This window comes from Amblyomma maculatum, chromosome 2 (genome assembly GCF_055883805.1).
Source record: "Amblyomma maculatum isolate TAMU_Amacu chromosome 2, ASM5588380v1, whole genome shotgun sequence".
NCBI lineage: Eukaryota > Metazoa > Arthropoda > Arachnida > Ixodida > Ixodidae > Amblyomma > Amblyomma maculatum.
This window is the reverse complement of record NC_139345.1, coordinates 95,115,107-95,133,777: the sequence shown is the minus strand read 5'-3', so window position 1 is coordinate 95,133,777 and position 18,671 is coordinate 95,115,107. Positions and strand designations below refer to the sequence as shown.

The following is an 18,671-nucleotide window of genomic DNA, read 5'->3' as shown; positions in this document are numbered from 1 at the left end:
ATTATATGCGTGTGTGAAAAAAGATAAGAAGTTGCTTAGGTGGCACAAACAATCAGCCCAATATTGGTGGCATGTTGGCAGTGCTCTGGTCCTATATTGGGCAGACATTGCCAACACAGCACCTGTATTGGGTCAATGGGTTGTGCTGTGTAGGCGACTTTGGCAGTCAGAGGTTACACAGCATTTTGCCACAGTCTTCTGAAATTTGTTTAATCAGAGTTCTACTACCTGGTGCTAGTTGCAAACTATTTGAATCTGTCATTGTCTACAAGCGTACCTGCCAACCCTCCCGATTTGCCCAAGAGTTTCCTGATTTTTGTTTGCGCTGTCCGATTGTGCGACCACTGCCCTATACAGTGAGATCTGCTGAATAAATTTTTTTCGGCATAATTCTTTCTAGTATTTTCATTTCCAGCCGACACCCTATAGTGGTACCTGCTTAATCTTCGTACAACTAATACGATCATATTTGCATGCGGGTTCAGATAATAGAACCACAGAAGTGTTGTAAAGCTTGCATGGTTTCAAATTTCTTTCCAAGAGGCTACAAAAAGACCTGGTGGGAGGCAATAGCACTCGCAGTAAAGACGAGATTCATGGATGTTTTTGGCAAGTTCTTGGATACATATGGCATTTAATGGCGAGTTAATGACCCTAGGTTACGAAGAGTGCACTGTTCTGTGTGTGGTCTCTTTTATTTATGTCCTCTTCTTTTGCTCTTTTCTGCCATTCTTTGCAGTCCATTCAGAAATGTGACCATCTATGATGGCCGAGATGCTTGCAAGAGAGGCATGTGAGTGTACCCACACATCCCATTTTGCTAGCTTAAGACCTCATGTGTGAAGGTGAATTACATTAACATAACAATTGTCTAGTTTTGTGTGGTGTTGCCTTTTGCTGATGTCTTTCTGTAACAGGCAGTGTCTGGATCTTTATTGGTAGGGGGGGCTAGGTGGGCAACCACTGCAGCCATGGTTAAAGTTTTGCCCCCTGATAGTCAGCGTCCCACTTGTCTGTTTCCAGTGTTTGGTGTACTAGCCACTTCGGCCATGTTTCACTCAACACGCACAGAACGGTGTTTAAGGCGTAACACTTTCTCTCGTTGGTAAAAACGCGCGGCGTGCACGCACGCACGCGCACACACACACACACACACACACACACACACACACACACACACACACACACACACACACACACACACACACACACACACACACACAAGAACGAGCTCATTTTTAAAAGGACACTGTAGACTTCATCCGATTATTGCCCCTGTAAGATTTGACTCTCAGGCTCTCTTTGACTATGTTTATGTTTTCCTGATAGCAAAACATGCATTCATTGTGAAAAAAGTTTGAGTTTATCAATTTGTATGCTGGACTTTTTTTTCTGAGGGGGGGGGGGATAATGCACCCACAATGAGGGTGCACTTTCAGTGGGCAGTACAAAGTAAAAGACAACAATTCGTGAGCACAGTATGAAAGCGAGAGATGAAAGAGCGATGCAACAGCTGACCATGGCTTGCCACTGACAGTAGCAGGTGAGCTTGTGCAGGAGTGGTAATGTGCGCCCATTAAACTTTTCCTTACAACAGATGGCAGAACCATCCCTGCAAATGTTTGGGGGAACAATTGCAAGTGTCGAAGGGCTCCTATACAGAGAAGTCTTTCGCATGCAGAGAGCACAGCCCTAGAGCTGAGCAAGCATGCGCCCCCCCAAGACGGAGGGATTGGCGTGGTGTCTCCACAATTCGTGACCTCCAGTTGACAACCCTAGCATATAGATTATAACACAGGCTTCTAGAAAAATACTGTACATGGCAACACCACCCATGTGCACTAGCTTTACCTTCCAATGCGCATTTTTGACAGTAGAGTGCATTACGTATGGGTACGCCGGCGACACCGAAAGGAATAGATATCTTGATGTCGATCGGTTCAGACTTTTGACATGCTTAGCAAAAAAAAAACAGGCTGCGACTGTCTTGAAGTGAATTGTGATGTAGCGTTGTTCCCTCTGAAATCTGTTTGGAAAGAAAAAAAAGAACGGTTTTGGTGCGGGCATATACATGTGAAGTTGGCAACAACATGTAGACTTAATTTCTAGCTTCATAAAAGCTTCATTTTCTCTTAGATTGAGCCCTTTGTGGTTACGACACAATACTCTGTTGACATGGGCCAGCTTCTGACATTTTCCTTTTTTTAGACTGGTCAGTGCATTCCTGGCCCCATTTGGACATTAGTTCTGCGTACATCACTTCAGTGCACACTCGCGTGTTCCCACTGTGGAGCCAAGTTGCTGCCTCGCCGTGTAGTATATTTTTGGGGAGGAATTTTGAAGAGCCTTTGTTTCCTTCAGGTGGAAGATGGTTGACGCGAACCAGGGCACCATATTCCAGTTAATCGCACACCTCAAGCCAGCCACACAGTATGCAGTGTATGTTAAGGCATACACTTTACCCTCCAAGACATCGACACAAGGAGCACAGAGCGACATCCTCTACTTCAGCACCCTGCCTACATGTAAGTAAAGCTTTGTGACCAACGTTGTATGCACGAATGCGGATCCTATGTTCTGCTCACCGAGTGGACAGATTCGAAAGGATGCGTCTCGTGGTCTCTTACTCTGTAAATTAAAACACTGTTACCACTGTGTTGGGTTTTGTTAGCTGTGTAGGAGCTCCCTTTCGTCCAGATGCATCTTCCCGTTCCTGCTTTTGAACTTGAAATCAGCAGCAGGCTTCAGGGGGGAGGCTACCTTTGAATACCAACTTTGTTGTTTCTTGAGATAATTGAATGAAATTTTCAGGGTAGACTCATGGCACAGCCATTTGAATAACTGCAAAGTTTCATGGAGCTGCGCACATTGGTATTCAAATTAGAGAAGTATATCAGAATGGTTCACATGGGTTCCTTGTTCCATGCCTGGTGAACTTGCAAAATGTGTTGGCACTATGAAATTCATTATGAAGATTCCTGAATAGGTACCACAGGGCAAGACAGAGCCCTTTTTTTTAATTTCCCTGCCGAAAACTTTTAGCAGTGCATTGAAGTTAGTGCCACTAATTGGACTTGCATTAGCCTAATTTTGATAGTTTATTATAAATTCCAGACTCAATAATTTGAAAAAATGAGCTTGTCTTGCCCTCGGAAATTTATTCAGGCGCACAATAAAAAAAACCAGGTGGTAATCCGATTAGCAGTTCCAGAAATATTGCGGGAATAAGCAACCATACCATGAAAAAAATTCATTCTGAGAAAATGGCCGTTGAAGTTTAAAACAGCATTTTCAAGTCTAAAGTTTGTTTTTCACTGCAGCACGTTGTGCCTCCACCTCCCCGATTCCCTCGGAAAGTGCATTTTCATGCGAACAGCGGACGACGCTGAAAACGCGTTATCGCTTGCGATGACAGACGCGATACGGGAGGCCGAGATCGCCGAGGTTGATAAGGTCGGTACAGCAGGCACGCTTCAAACGCCGGCTCCTTACGTTGACGCGAAAGATACGCAGTTGGAAGTGGCAGCGCAGTCGGTCTAGTAGTGATGTAGCAGAAGCAGCACTAATAGAAGCGTCTCTGCGCCCGTTGACAACGCTTTTCGCTAACTTCGCGATTCGGACGGCATTCACAGAACGACGACGTATGCAGTGTTTTGAACTTCTTAGCGCGCATCGTGGCCGACCGTGCAATAATACACAAAGTGCACATAACCGTTCAAAACACGCCACCAGAATTCGTAACGAGCGATGATCACGGCGATCTCAAAATGGTGAAACGTGGAGCGATTCAGCGAGCGTACAAAGAACGCCAGCTCAGTAGCAAGCCGGAGCAGACGACGCGCCAGGGAGGGGCTACCTCGTCAGCGCGCGCAGCAGCCAATAGCAGTCGCTCGATCCCCCGCGTTCTCACGGAGCGCGCGCTTTGTCCAATCAGCCCGAATTCGAGACGCGGGAAGCTCAACAATCCCTGTGAGGCCCCCAATCACAAGCGAGCCACGCTTCTGCTACGCCGCGGACGCCGCCGGCGAAGGCAATATGGAAAAGGGCAAGCATTCACAAACAAAACAAGACCAAGATGGCGGCGCTCGGTTCAGCGGCAGAGAAATGGCGCACGCGCGAAGTTTGGGTACTTTTGCCGTTTGCTCGCGACTCTAGGGCTGCCGCGCCCAGTTGTATATTTAATTTAAAGCAGTTCCACGATGAATTAGGCGTTTATAATTATAGGAAATGTAGTTTATAACATACAGCCGAGATATGTACTTTTTGAAAAGCCGACTTTTTCGCGATTTTTCGACTTTCAAAGCCCGCGTCCCCCCTTCAAACTTTGTAAGCCTAGTATGCAGTACAATCTTGATGGCACAAATAAGCTCAGTCTTTAAGGGTATGATCCAATAGCGTAGGCAACTACCCGACATATGAAGCCCCACTTTAACCAAGCTGTATGAACGTGCCTATGTGGCCTAGGGGTAACGTGATTGCTAGGGTCCTGAGAGGCTGATTCTGATGTCACCCTCCCACATGAAAGGAAAGGCCCGAGTTGGCTGCTGCTGCCGAACTTAATGTTGGGCAACCCTTTGTCCGGTCAGTGCACAGCCATGTCAGCTGCCACCTACCGCTTGCCCGCGCCATATTTTTTGCTCACAAACGGCGACGCAGGATCTTCTAGATGACGGGACCTTTAACGTTTTGGTGGTGACGAAGCTTTGTGACGGCCGCATTAGCACAGGGGCATTTCTCCAGCCAGACACGGCGGCAGTAGTTCGAATTATCTGTGATGGGACCGAGTCACGTTCAAATTAAAAGGCCTTTTTATTTTTTATTCACAAGACTTCCATGGCGCTTAGTGGAGCCAAGTAGTGCAGTTTGGATTATCCAGAAATTTGATTTGGCTTGGCTTATGGAGTTCAACATCCCAAAGCGACTCGGGCTATGAGAGGCGCCGTAGTGGAGGGCTCGGGAAATATAGACCACTTGGGGTTCTTTAACGTGTACTGAATCGCACAGCACATGGGCGCCTTGCTTTTCGTCTCCATTGAAAAGCAGCCGCCGCGACCAGGATTCGATCTTGCATACTTGGGCACGGTAGTCGAGCGCACTAGCCACTACACCACCGCAGTGGGGCCAGAAATATGAATTATTGAAGTGCAAATTAACGAACTTTTAATGTAATTGGGCAGCTTATGACTGTGTACTAATAAGTGTGTACGATATAATAGAAGCACCTGTTAAACGATTATAGATATATACACAAATGAAGATCTTGTAGAGCTGCAAACCCATCAGTACTATTGCATCAAATTCTTAAAGACTGAGTGGCCCCCTTTCTCCTGAATTGCTTTTGTAGCTGCATTTTGTGGAAAATGTATTTTATTTTCAACTATCTGTGCTAATTTTCAATATTGTTTGAAAATATTCTATTTATTTGAAACTAGTTTTTATTATTCATATTTGCTTTGCACGAGAAAATTAGATGTTTGCTCACCTCTAACAAATTTGCCTTTGCTGGCTATATTTCGCACATAATTTAATCTATAACTTAACTTGGTAGCATTTAAAAAATATTCTGCTCAATTAACACTCAGTTTTGAAATATTCACACTTGATATTCGCACTGCTCTAAATTTTTTATTTATATTCTTGTTCGATTGATTTCCAAGAACATCGGTATTTGCTCATCCTTACTTTGGGTTTTAAAACCTAGCCAAGGCCCCTCAAAAGAGGAACTCATTCCCTTTCACGTGAAGATGCAAAGTGACACCCTTTGTTCTGCCTTCTAGCGCCCAGCCAGCCACAAAACCTCAAGGCCCATCCTGCCAAAGATTTGAAGCTGTTCATCAGCTGGACGCCACCCAAGACGCCCAACGGTGATGTCCGTTTTTACCGGGTGATTGGCATCGCCCAACCCAATGCCCCGCAGCACCATTACCTGGGCGAGGGTCGTGACTACTGCGCAAATCGTAAGTGGCACTATGCACTGCTGGTGTGTGGGCTCAGGAGAGGACCAGCACTCGCTGATAACAGCAGCGAGCTTGGGTCTCAATGAGCCAGGACATGTCTCAAGATGAGACTGTGTTCTATATCTGCTCATTCTTTTCTTAAGACAAATGTCTGGCTTAGCGAAACCCCAAGCTCGTATAACGCTACTACTATAACTTCCTCTTATTTCGCTTATTCTCCCTCCCAGGGCATTTGGCTTCGTCTGAATTTTGCAGGTGGCCAGGGATTTTTAGCGCGGCGAGCATTTTTTGTCACGAGGTCTGGGTAGAGGCCTTAGATAAACACTTTTTTATGTCCTTCTCACCGCATGAAGAAGGTTTAATTGAAGAAAAATGAAATGTGATAGTATTGATTAAAAAGCGCAAGAATTTTCGAAGCTGTAAATGTGGATGTCAGACTTTCATTGTAGTCAGATCTAGCTCTTGGCCTAATCCATTCTTTTTAAGGTGGGACACAGCTCTCTGCGGCCGAAAATCGATCTAAAAATTGGATTTTCTATTTCTTCATTTTCGCGGTCCTGAGACGTTTCTGCAACTACCTGCAAATTTTGGTTGAAAAATACCACCATTTTTGCAAGTTACAGCGTTCCGAAGTTGCGAATCTGAACGCTGGGCCCTTCAAATAGAGGTCAGATTGAGAAGTATGCACTCCACCGGCATCAGTTTGGTCTCGCTCGAAAGATCGGGATTCAGGCTATTTTTGTGTCACAATTGGCGTCCTTGAACAGACACTCAAAGTGGGAAACAAAGGGGCAAAATGCACGAAACACGTGCTGCTATTGAGCTCTGAAAGCATGTGACCCAAATGATCACTTTTGATTGGCTGCTGGTGTCGACTGCTTCTGCCCTGGTGCCATTTTAAAAAAGTCACGCAGTTAGGCTTAGCTGGTTTTGCGACATTCCGTTGTCACGACCACGGCATAAACTGCGGAAAATTTAGGTTCGAGCATCATAGTGGCCTAAAAAGCGAAGAAAGCTAGAGATAAGAGGCATGCCGGTGATGCGGCAACGTGACATCCTGTAATCCGTAAGCAGTAACGAAGCACCGACACTCCGCGATAGGCCGATAACGGCGTAGCCGATGGTGATCGTCACTACAAATAGGAGAGCAAACGATTTCTACGAGGCGATTCCTGTTGTGTACGGGCATCGTAATCATGACAATGCAGATGAAAAAGTGATACCTAAGCAGTTTTCATAGGCTTGCAAAAGTTAGTGGCGCGGCGCCAGCGGAGGTCGCGAAACGGCATCACGCGTAGCAGACGGGATCGCAAACCCTGTCGAAATAAATTTTTTTCTGTGTTGCAAGGACAATTATCTCGATGGGAAATGGTGTATTCATACCAAAAACCAGTCATAACTCATTTTATCGAGTTGCGGTTAGCCCTGGTAATTAAAAAATATGCCAACATTTTTCGCTGATTTCTCAAAATTGAATTTTTGACACAGGCAGCATTTTAGAGGAGCGATATCTCGTTTTTTTTATAGCAGCCATCGCTATAATTCTTCCTTTGCCAGAAAGATGAACTCACAAATTCTGCAGTAACACTGCTTTTTAACCACTGTTTGTTTGCCAAAATTATCAAAACAAATCATATGTCCCAGTCATGAAAATGAGCTTTTTCTTTGGCAAGTTTGACTAGCCATAACTTTCTTCCAAATCATCCTAGAATGCTCATTTATGGTTTATTGCAGTTCTCTGTGATTCTAGATTGTTTAAGTATCGAAATTTTTCCCCTCAAGATGTAATGTTTACTAACCATGCTTCCTCCAAACAAAAGGCCAGTTTTCCTTATTATGTTTAAAACTTCGTGTATTAGGTAAAAACAATTTGCAGTTTTGTAATAAGCATGAGAAAATGCACAAATGGTGCAAATCTGGTGCACATCTGCCCATAAATTAAAAAAAATTGTTCTAGGAGGTGTGTGTCCCCCCTTAATTTGTTGAGTTAGAAATCAAGTTCCTGCATAATTGCATGACCAGAAGTGCTGGTTATTATTTATGAGTCAAACATTAGGGAAAAAAATGAAAGCTCAAACAGTATAAGCAAGCACAGTGAAGGACATGGCTCTTAAAGCTATTTTTCTTAATTTTTGACCAAACTTGCCAAAACTAGGTAGTCTGATTCAGTTTCTTGCGCTGATTTCAAATATGTAACTATTTTTTCAATTGGCCAATTAGTTCAAAAGATAATGAAATTAATTGTTCACAATTTGCAGAAACAATGAAAAAGTAACCACATTAAAAAAAAATTAATATTGATACTTTGCTAGGTACTAGAAAGCATAATGTATACAATGTTAGGAGCACTTTTTGATAAAACAAATATTAGCGATGTTATAGCATTTTAAAGTCCACCATTCAAATGTGGGTGCCCTACTGTCTGACCTAGAGCAAAATTTAAAAATTTTGAAAACGTAAATTGCAAAATCTGCTCCTAACATTGTGTGCTTTGCACTTTTAGCTACATGCCACAACAAAAATTACGGTTCTACCTCCATGAAGGCAGAGATATCGCTTCTGCAAATAAGCAAGAAGTCAAGAATCGGTGTTTTAAGAAAACGAGAAAAAAGAGATTGGCTCTCTTTTAATCAAAAATGCCGAGAAAATATTGCAATATTTTGCAATGTAAGTGAGTAGAAGGCACCAGGGATGTAGTCAGACTGACTATGGCCACACAAATGGCGTTTTTTGAAAGCGTGCTGCATGTCTGCAGTGGTCTTGCACTTGTTTGCAGATGCCACTGCTCGGCGGTGGTCTTTCTCTGCCATGCGCTTCCATGCTTGGTGTCCCAGGGTTGAGGTGCAGCTCTTTCAATATTGCTGCAGAGGAGTTTTGGCAACCAGCATTAAATCTCATAACAGTGCCGTTTGTCGATTCCCAGTGGCTTGCATCGCGCGTGCAGCAAGGACGTTCACAACCAATGGGTTGCACTTCTCTTTTCCGTTCACACGGGGCGAGCTCCACGCCGACGCAACATCACCACAGCACACGCACTCGATAATAATCTTTATGGCGAGGCCATATTCACGTTCACCTTTCCCTACTGTGACACTACTGCCACACACCTTGCACTTCACGAACGACATCAACGCGTTCATTGAGTCCAAACTGACGACAACGAAGCCCGTCTCGATGTCTGATGGGAAAAAATCCATCTTTCGCTTGGTGGCCGGTGTTGAAGAAAGAACTTGTAGCTTTTCTTGGGCTTCCATTTCTCTCTGCAACAACTCCGCACGCTGCACTATTTCGGTGTCGCGCCAAATGCGGCTGCTGTCCGGAATGCATTCACTCGTCGGCGATCCGGTTAGGCCTAAGTCCACTTCGGTACTGTCCGCGGCTTCGGCATCACTTGCTGTTGGCGGCAGACTATTCTCGACGCCGACCGAAGGAACTGAGTGCTTCTTGGAGTTGTAGGCCGATCGTTTCTTCTTTTTGCCAAACTTGTGACTCGTGGCAAACTTCGGCATTGCTTCCGACATCGTGCCGCACTCGTCACAACCCTACGACTGAACAAAGAGAGACGCGTCGCCTGCGGAGGAGCAGACGACGGGAACTTTGTGCGGCCAATCGCAGCACGCTTTTCAGTCACGTGCTAGCTCGACGAATAGAACCGCGCGTTTGGACTTTTTGTATGCTCGGATTTCAACGTCACCAGTAAGCCGGCGGAGGCACTTGTGGCGGGAAATAGGAAAAGAAAAGCCGCTCTTTCCACGAGACCAAGATGGCTGCGATCGCACGTGTGGAAAACGACCTATGCGCTTCGGAAAAAAAAACGTTTTTTCGCGGATTTCAGCTGACAGTGATGCTATAAATTGATTCTGTGGCCCAAATACTGCACCGCAAGATATAAAACCTGGCGAATTAAAGGAATAATAGCTACAGATTCTGAAAATGTCACTTTCAAAAAATTCATTTTTTCGCAATTTTTTCGTCTCAAAGAGCCGTGTCCCCCCTTAACTTAGAGACTTCTTGAATTAATATGTTAATCCATCTTAAGAATAGGTAGAAAGGGTCCATTTTGAATGACTGTCTCTTTCCTCGTGCAGCTCTGTGCTGTCAGAGTGACATGTCATGAGGCTAGATGCTCTCATTGGAAGTGACGCTCTGTTTGCCTGCATGACACCTGTTTGAGCCGTTCCATAGCTTTGTAGTTTTGAGTAAGGAATTATTGCTCTTAAGCTGGTTGATCTTGTTGTTTGTTTGAGTGACGCTGCTGTGATTAGACCGATTTCGTTTGCATCGCTTCCCAAAAATTGGGCTTCCAAAAAATGAGTGCCAAACTTTCTTTTTGTTTCAGCGGCTCTGGGAATTCACGAAAAAAAGGAGAGCAAAGACTCGCTGGGCCCCCCAGAGACATCTGACAAACCTGATTTCAAAGCATCTGAGAAACCATCAAATGAAACCTGTCCCCCCTGTGCGGCACCTCGTGATCTGGAGGCGGATGAAGAGGGAACAGAAGAAAGCAGCAGCTTTGAGGATGCCATACAGAACATCGTCTTCCAGAAAAGGTGGGCACCGCCGTCAGCTGGGCAAGGACCTCTAGCGCGCATACAGGCTTTGCCTCAATGAAATTGGAACTGAATGCACTTACATGAGAGCCGTCCAGTTGTGTGCACTAACTCTGCTTAATGGCAAAAAACGCGTTGTTATTATTATTATTACTGCAGCTACGGCAACTACCGTATAAACGCGTGTAAGGGCCGCACCCGTGTATGGGCCGCACCCTGTTTTTCTGAAGGAAATATTTAAAAAAAAAATATCCTTGTAAGGGCCGCACCCAAACTTTCCACGACCCACGCGGGAATAGCCCTCGCAATGCATGCGCACAGGAGCTTTCACGTGCTGCCTACAGATGACGCCCGAGGCCGCGGGTCATCATCATCGTCAACTTTTTCTCCCTCGCGACCACTATCCATATCGGCATCAGTATCACCAGCTCCATTTTATTGTGGCTGTCAAGGGCACGCGAGTTGTAGCGTGGCAGTTTGTTCTAGTTGTGGCTTTCGTGCGCTGTCTGCTTTTGTTCATGAACTTGCGCCCAGCGTAGCAACTTCAGCACGATGGGCAAGTACCTGAATAGCTACACAGCCGGCTTTAAACTGAAAGTAGTGGAGTTTGCTCTTGAACACGGCAAGCGTGCGGCGGGCAGAAAATTTGACGTGGACGAGAAGTGCGTCCGACGATGGTGCCTACAAAAAGATGCACTGAAGAACTCAAGTTGCAAAAAGCGCGCCTTCCGAGGCAAACCGTGCAAGTTTCCGGGACTGGAGAACGAGCTGCTCTGCTACGCCATGGAAGTGCGGAACAACGGCTACGCGTTAACCACGGACATGTTGCGGGTGAAAGCGCAAGCCTTGGCGCGTGCGAAAGGCATACCGCGCGACGACTTCAAAGCTAGTGCAGGCTGGATGCGAAGATTTTTAAAGAGGAAGGGCCTGTCCCTTCGGCGAAGGACCACGCTGTGCCAGCGGCTGCCGCAGGACTATACTGACAAGGTGCTCAGCTTTCAAAAATATGTAATCGGTCTGCGCCACGAGCACAACTACATATTGTCACAGATAGCGAACGCCGATCAGACCCCCGTGTGGTACGACTCTCCCGAGAACTGCACAGTTGACGTGAAAGGGACGAAGAGTGTCGTCGTGCGGACAACCGGCGCGGAGCGCCAACGGTGCACAGTTATGCTGTGCGTCACCGCGGACGGGCGAAAGCTGCCCCCTTATGTTGTGTTAAAAAGGAAAAGGGTTCCTAAAGACGCTTTCCCCAAGGGAGTAGTAGTTCGAGCCCAAGAAAAGGGCTGGATGGACGATGAGCTTGTGCTCGACTGGGTTAAAAGCGTATGGCAAAATCGCCCAGGCGCCATGTTGGCCAAACGGTCGCTCCTGGTCTTGGACAGCTTCCGCGGTCACTTGACGGATAGGGTTAAAGAACGCCTGCGCAGTATCGGCACAGACATGGCCGTGATTCCGGGTGGCCTCACCGGAATGCTGCAACCGCTGGATGTGAGCATTAATCGCCCTTTTAAGGTAGAATTCCGAAGACAGTACAGAGAGTGGATGGCAAGCGACGATCACGAAGAGACGCCGACCGGACGACTCAAAAGGGCACCGCTCGCAACTGTGCTTGGGTGGATTGTGTCCGCATGGAACTCCGTGTCTGCGGACATTGTATCCCGCAGTTTTAAGGTGACCGGAATATCCAACAGTTTAGATGGGACTGAAGACGATTTCTTGTGGAATGACCATGCATCAGAGCACAGCAACAGCTCGGAGTCGGAAGACTCCACGAGTGAAGATTGAGCCTAGAATAAATGCCGTACTGCTCGTTCCCTGATTGGTGTGTTTTTAGTAGAAAAAAAAAAATTTTTTTTCGTATATTCCGTGCAAGGGCCGCACCCCGAAAATTGGCCCTCGAGTCTGGAAAAAAAAGTGCGGCCCTTACACGCGTTTATACGGTACTTGCTACTTCTATCTGGCTATGTCAGCTCGATGCAATTGACACCTTTTGAACACGCTCACATGTTCTCCAGGGTTATCGGCTTTGCTTTCTATTCTTGTGTTACAGTCGAACCTTGTTATAGCAAAGTAGAATGGGGCGCGAAAATTTGTTCGTTGTATTCGATATTCGTTTTAAGGGGGGAGGCTACCTTTGAATACCAACTTAGTTGCTTCTCGAGATAATTGAATTAAATTTTCTGGGTAGACTCATGGCACAGCCATTTGAATAACTGCAAAGTTTCATGGAGCTGCGCACATTGGTACTCAAGTTAGAGATGTATATCAGAATGGTTCACATGGGTTCCTTGTTCCATGCCTGGTAACTTGCAAAATGTGTTGGCACTATGAAATTCACTATGAAGGTTCCTGAATAGGTACCACAGGGCAAGACAGAGCCCTTTTTTTTTAATTTCCCTGCCGAAAAATTTTAGCAGTGCATTGAGGTTAGTGCCACTAATTGGACTCGCATTAGCCTAATTTTGATAGTTTATTATAAATTCCAGACTCAATAATTTGAAAAAATTAGCTTGTCTTGCCCTCGGAAATTTATTCAGGCACACAATAAAAAAAGACAGGTGGGAATCCGATTAGCGGTTCCAGAAACACTGCGGGAATAATCAACCATACCATGAAAAAAATTCATTCTGAGAAAATGGCCGTTGAAGTTTAAAACAGCATTTTCAAGTCTAAAGCTTGTTTTTCACTGCAGCACGTTGTGCCTCCACCTCCCCGATTCCCTCGGAAAGAGCATTTTCATGCGAACAGCGGACGACGCTGACGACGCGTTATCGCTTGCGATGACAGACGCGATACGGGAGGCCGAGATCGCCGAGGTTGATATGGTCGGTACAGCAGGGACGCTTCAAACTAGAATAGCAGCTTGGGCATGTTGGTTATGCATCTTGAGGTAACAGCGCAGAACACAGGACGGGAGCACAAGATTAGAGGACGACACAACGAGCGCTCGTTGTGTCGTCCTCTAATCTCGTGCTCCCGTCCTGTGTTCCGTGCTGTTACCTCAAGACGCTTCAAACGGCGGCTTCTTACGTTGACGCGAAAGATACGCAGTTGGAAGTGGTAGCGCAGTCGATCTAGTAGTGATGTAGCAGAAGCAGCACTAATAGAAGCGTCTCTGCTCCCGTTGGCAACGCTTTTCGCTAACTTCGCGATTCGGACCGCATTCACAGAACGACGACGTATGCAGTGTTTTGAACTTCTTAGCGCGCATCGTGGCCGACCGTGCAATAATCCACAAAGTGCACATAACCGTTCAAAACATGCCACCAGAATTCGTAACGAGCGATGATCACGGCGATCTCAAAATGGTGAAACGTGAAGCGATTCAGCGAGTGCACAAAGAACGCCAGCTCAGTAGGCAGCCGGAGCAGACGACGCGCCGGGGAGGGGCCACCACGTCAGCGTGCGCAGCAGCCAATAGCAGTCGCGCGATCCCCCGCGTTCTCACGGAGCGCGCGCTTTGTCCAATCACAGCCCGAATTCGAGACGCGGGAAGCTCAACAATCCCTGTGAGGCCCCCCAATCACAAGCGAGCCATGCTTCTGCTACGCTGCGGACGCCTCCGGCGAAGGCAATATGGATAAGGGCAAGCATTCACAAACAAAACAAGACAAAGATGGCGGCGCTCGGTTCAGCGGCAGAGAAATGGCGCGCGCGAAGTTTGGGTACTTTTGCCGTTCGCTCGCGACTCTGGGGCTGCCGCGCCCAGTTGTATATTTAATTTAAAGCAGTTCCACGATGAATTAGGCGTTTATAATTATAGGAAAGGTAGTTTATAACATATACAGCCGAGATATGTACTTTTTGAAAAGCCGACTTTTTCGCGATTTTTCGACTTTCAACGCCCGTGTTCCCCCTTAAATGTGTACGCGATTAGCGCAGCAGAGTCAACAAACTCCGGGAGTGCAGCGCGCGTGCATGGGTCGGTCGCAGTGGCAGAGGCATGGCAGTGGCTCACGGAATGATGAGGCAATGGTGATCACATGCCAGTCACTTGCTTGTCAGCCATTGCATGGTTGGACTCGCCGCCGCTCGAATCCGACGAAAGCCTTTCATGACCTCCGAGATCACTGGGCGCGGAAGTGTGATCTGGTAAACTGTGGGCCATTGGCACTAGCTTTTGTCGCCGCCGCTAGATGATGTGGCGCACGGACGCGTGGGTGATTTAAACACACTTCGGCAGCGCTGCTTGACTATGGCCTCCGAGATCATCGCGCACGGGGGTGTGATCTCTGATGCCATAAGCCATTGGTGGTAGTTTTAGTGTGAGAGCCAGGCTCATGGAACAAAATCAAGTGCGCGAGTGTTGTGCACGAGATCTGTCATATTTCGCGAGACGCGTTCTTGTCTAGCGTTCCTTCCATCTGCAATCCTACACTTGAACACGCTCCAAGGAACGCCACACACACAGGAGCGATGGTGTACCATCCAAACTCGCATTTGCCAGAGAAAGTGTGACAGATACTGACATAAACAAATTATAGTTATATGTTGCATGCAACGAACACCGATAAGAGGTAAACGATGGAGGCAAATGATAAGAGAAGAAGGGTAGGCTTTGCCATTAAACATCTAAGAGACCCTATAATTTTTCTCTCTTTTTGCGGGCACGACGTTCGGGAGGGTATTTTTCACAAATTGCACTGGTCACAGTTCAGGTTTTTTTAAGGTTGGGCGATTTCTTGGTTGTTTTGAGATAATTGATATTTTGCCGGAAATGGAAGATAGGCGATGAATTGGGAGATTATGGTAGCTATTTTCCTTTCGCAATTCAGGTCTGCGACCCCTGCCAGTCCTGAATAGGCATATTCCCTTACCACTTGCAGCACCTCGCTACCTATCGCAATCTGCTGTTCCTTTTCAAGGCTGCTGTACATAATATTAGTCGTCTATATAATAATTTTTGTTGCCGCTGCTAGATGACGCTGCACTCGAATGCGTGGGTGATTTAAACACACTTCTGTGGCGGGCGATTCGATCGATTGAAAAATTGTATTTCTTGGTGTTTTTTTCGGCTCTTTTACGTATTTTTTGCCGTTTGAAAGCAAAAAAACTGCTTCGTTATAACCAATCTGGCGTAAAATTTAGAATTTTTGTTTCGTTATGCAGAAAGAACTCCGACAGAAATAAAGCATAGACCAACCAAACTACGATTTTAGTTTGTTTTATCCAATAATTCGCTATATCCATGTTCGTTATAGCGAGGTTCGACTGTGTATACAAGTCAAATCTCGTTACTACGAACACCACATTAACGAATTTTTCAAATGAACGAATTTCTTGAAAATCCCCAACCGATTTCCTATGTTTTCAATGTAAAGATATATCAGAATTACGAATTTTAATATAGTGTATATTTCAGAATAACGTACATATTTTATTTCTTCGTCTGTAATCTAGGAACACCAGTATTACGAATTCGGCTAAAATTAGCAGTGCCGCAGCTTGCAACTCTCGCGTGAAACAGAAACCGCCATTTCTATGTGTATGGTCCTTGGGCTGTAGCTATCATCATCAGCACAGCTATAGCCAGCTCCTAGTGCCACCACAAACCTTTGTTTTAATATGGAGTAGCCAGCAGGCTTAGCTGCCTGTGGCCTGCCTTTTTTTCTTTGTGTTGTGTGTCGTTCGCAGGTTGGTCATTCATGCCATTCGCACGTACGGGAAGGTCTTTTTTTGTCGCTGGTTATCTTATTATGAAGCTGGTGTGAGGTATGATGATGATTGCAGCCAGCAAAGGTGCCAAGAAGATAAGAGAGCAGTTTTTGCTCCAAGAAATAAAGGCAGGGAAAAAGTGAATCGGCCTCTGCAGATCGACCGCTGTGATCATTTTGAAAGACCAAGACGAGGTTTTCGAACTTCAGGGAACACTCAAGATGAGGTCGTATCGAACCCTGATGTATTTTTGAGTGCGGACAAAGACCGTGCTTTCATCACTCGGTGCACTATAGAGGCGTTGCGTAAAGTGGAGGGTGTATGTGTTGTAGTGGTGTAATGTAGTGTGTGGTTGTGTGTGCTGCGCGCAGGACAAGAAAAATTTCGTGAAATAAATCAGTTTTAAAGTTGGTGCGATATTTTCATTTGAGATTTTGCTTGTCTACACACGTGTCTACAGCCAAGGCACGTCATTTTCATATCTAGGTTTGACCACTGGCTTATAACCGCAGATTTTTTATTACAACGATATTTCAAAATAGTGAATGATTTCTTGCGGTCCCGGGGATTCGTTATATCAAGATTTGACTGTGGTAGTCTGTGCTGAACAGCATTGTTGTTCAAAAGATCCGCAGCAGTTGGTTCAGTCAGGGTAGTGATGCGTTTCAAGGCAGAGGAATAGCACAGAGAATTGTCATAGCATACAGTGCTTACATCTTAACCTGCTTAATGTAGCATGCTTAGGGGACTTGCCACGGTTGGTGTAGCAGATTTGAAATAAAGGAATACCTAATTATTTGTTAATATCTAGTCAAGCACAGCCATATGGCTATATAGGATGGCTAGGCTGCCTTCTCATAAACATTGTGGTCGAAGGGTAATTTTTCTGGTTGTAGCCATGTGCCTACGTCTGTGTGACTACTGCTCTCCTTTGTAGTGGTACGGGTGGGTATTGAAGGGTAATTTTGCCCCTTTTTTCAGTCGGGGTTGGGAGCAACATGTTTTACACAATAGCGCAGAGCGCGACATACCTACGGGAAGTGTTCTTGCTGAGTGGGACTGTCAAGGTGACTTGTGGTGATTTTTTTCAATAGCGCCACCGTATTGCTTGTGCTGCAGATAGTACAAGAATACAAAATACAGAGACTTCTACTATATGGCACTTGGTTTGTGAAAGGCATCTGTGGCCTTGAACCAGCGCTATTCGATGCTGTTAAATTAGTGCTGCTTCTGTTCTTTGTATCATTTTGAGAATGCTTGTACACACGGAGTCCCTTACTGCAATCACCGGACAGCTGCAGCTGCCAAAATTGTGTTTTGTGTGCGATGCTTTAGGTGCCCTGTAATAAACCCATAATGCCCAAGTGCAGAAAATCTTGGACAAAATTGTGAACTTGTAGTATTTTGTCGCTAGTTATCCCTACATTGGAGAAATGTAGACAAGTGGCAGGCTGATTTAGAAAATTATGATTACATCATGTTTAAAGTGAACAATGCTATCACAATTTCTGAATGCTTAACAACCGTAAAACTTTGCCTAAATGCCCAGATGTGTACAACAGAGTAGTATCAGAATTCAAAACTGTTTCTCCAGCTGGGAGTACTATAGTATTAACTATAGCAGTGCTAGGCTTTTGAGCCACTAGAGCTAGATTTTACAATGAGGGACATTCCATCATGCCTCCCTGTCTCTGGTGGCTGGTGCTTTTTCGTTGTCTCGCTGAAAAGAATTTAAAATGGCTACTTCTGCAATACTGTGAAGAATTGATATGCATTAGCGGACGTAAATGAAAATTGTTAATTAGGAGTGTGTCAGTATTCGAATTGTCAGTTCATACTCGACTCGAAAAACAGATATTTGATAGTTGCCAAGTATTCAAAAATTTAGGACAATTCATAACTTCCCAAATATTCAGCGACAGTTCAATATCGTGTAGGTTGTCATAGATGCAATCGTGGTAGAACCTCAGCACCTGGGCCAGTTATTCAGGGATGGAGTTAAAAGTGTCAGGAAATCACTATCTTGGTGTTCAGATAATTTGCCACTCAAGGGACCTGAAAACAATGTCTCTTGTAACCAAGGTCTTTTGTAGTAACCAAAAATTCTTACCAACTTGTATGTGTGGCAGTTTAGATTCCCTTAACTAAATTAGTTTCATATCAATGTCCTGTTTTGTTGCAATACTATACCAGGAACCAAGGAGGAGTGCCTCCTCTTGACTGAGAAGTCAATAGGGGACACTCCTCCTCGGTTCCAGACATATTGCAGCAAAACACGACACTGATATGGAACAGAATTTACTCAAAGGAATCTAAACTGCCACACATACGAGTTGGTAAAAGTCAGCTGCGTTGCATGAGTGTACCTGGGTTAATTGTGTCTCTTACAAATAGTGAATAAGTTACTTTAGCGACGCGCAAAAGTTGTTCTTAGTAACAGGGTATCTCTTGTAACCATGTCCCTTGTATGCAGTGTTGTTAACATGGCAAACATAGGAAAACC

The 18,671-nt window shown here is 45.5% G+C and overlaps 1 protein-coding gene across 2 annotated transcripts in view; it reads left to right on the top strand.

Annotated features, from left to right (window-relative positions):
- The window catches only part of InR (Insulin-like receptor), a 180,772-nt gene that overhangs the window by 126,131 nt on the left and 35,970 nt on the right, over positions 1-18,671 (top strand). For both annotated transcript variants that reach the window (XM_084594773.1, XM_084594772.1), the window contains exons 12-15: positions 740-793; positions 2,362-2,525; positions 5,778-5,957; positions 10,297-10,507. In XM_084594773.1, the coding sequence (XP_084450899.1) occupies positions 740-793; positions 2,362-2,525; positions 5,778-5,957; positions 10,297-10,507 (609 nt within the window). The remainder of the gene's footprint in view (positions 1-739; positions 794-2,361; positions 2,526-5,777; positions 5,958-10,296; positions 10,508-18,671) is intronic.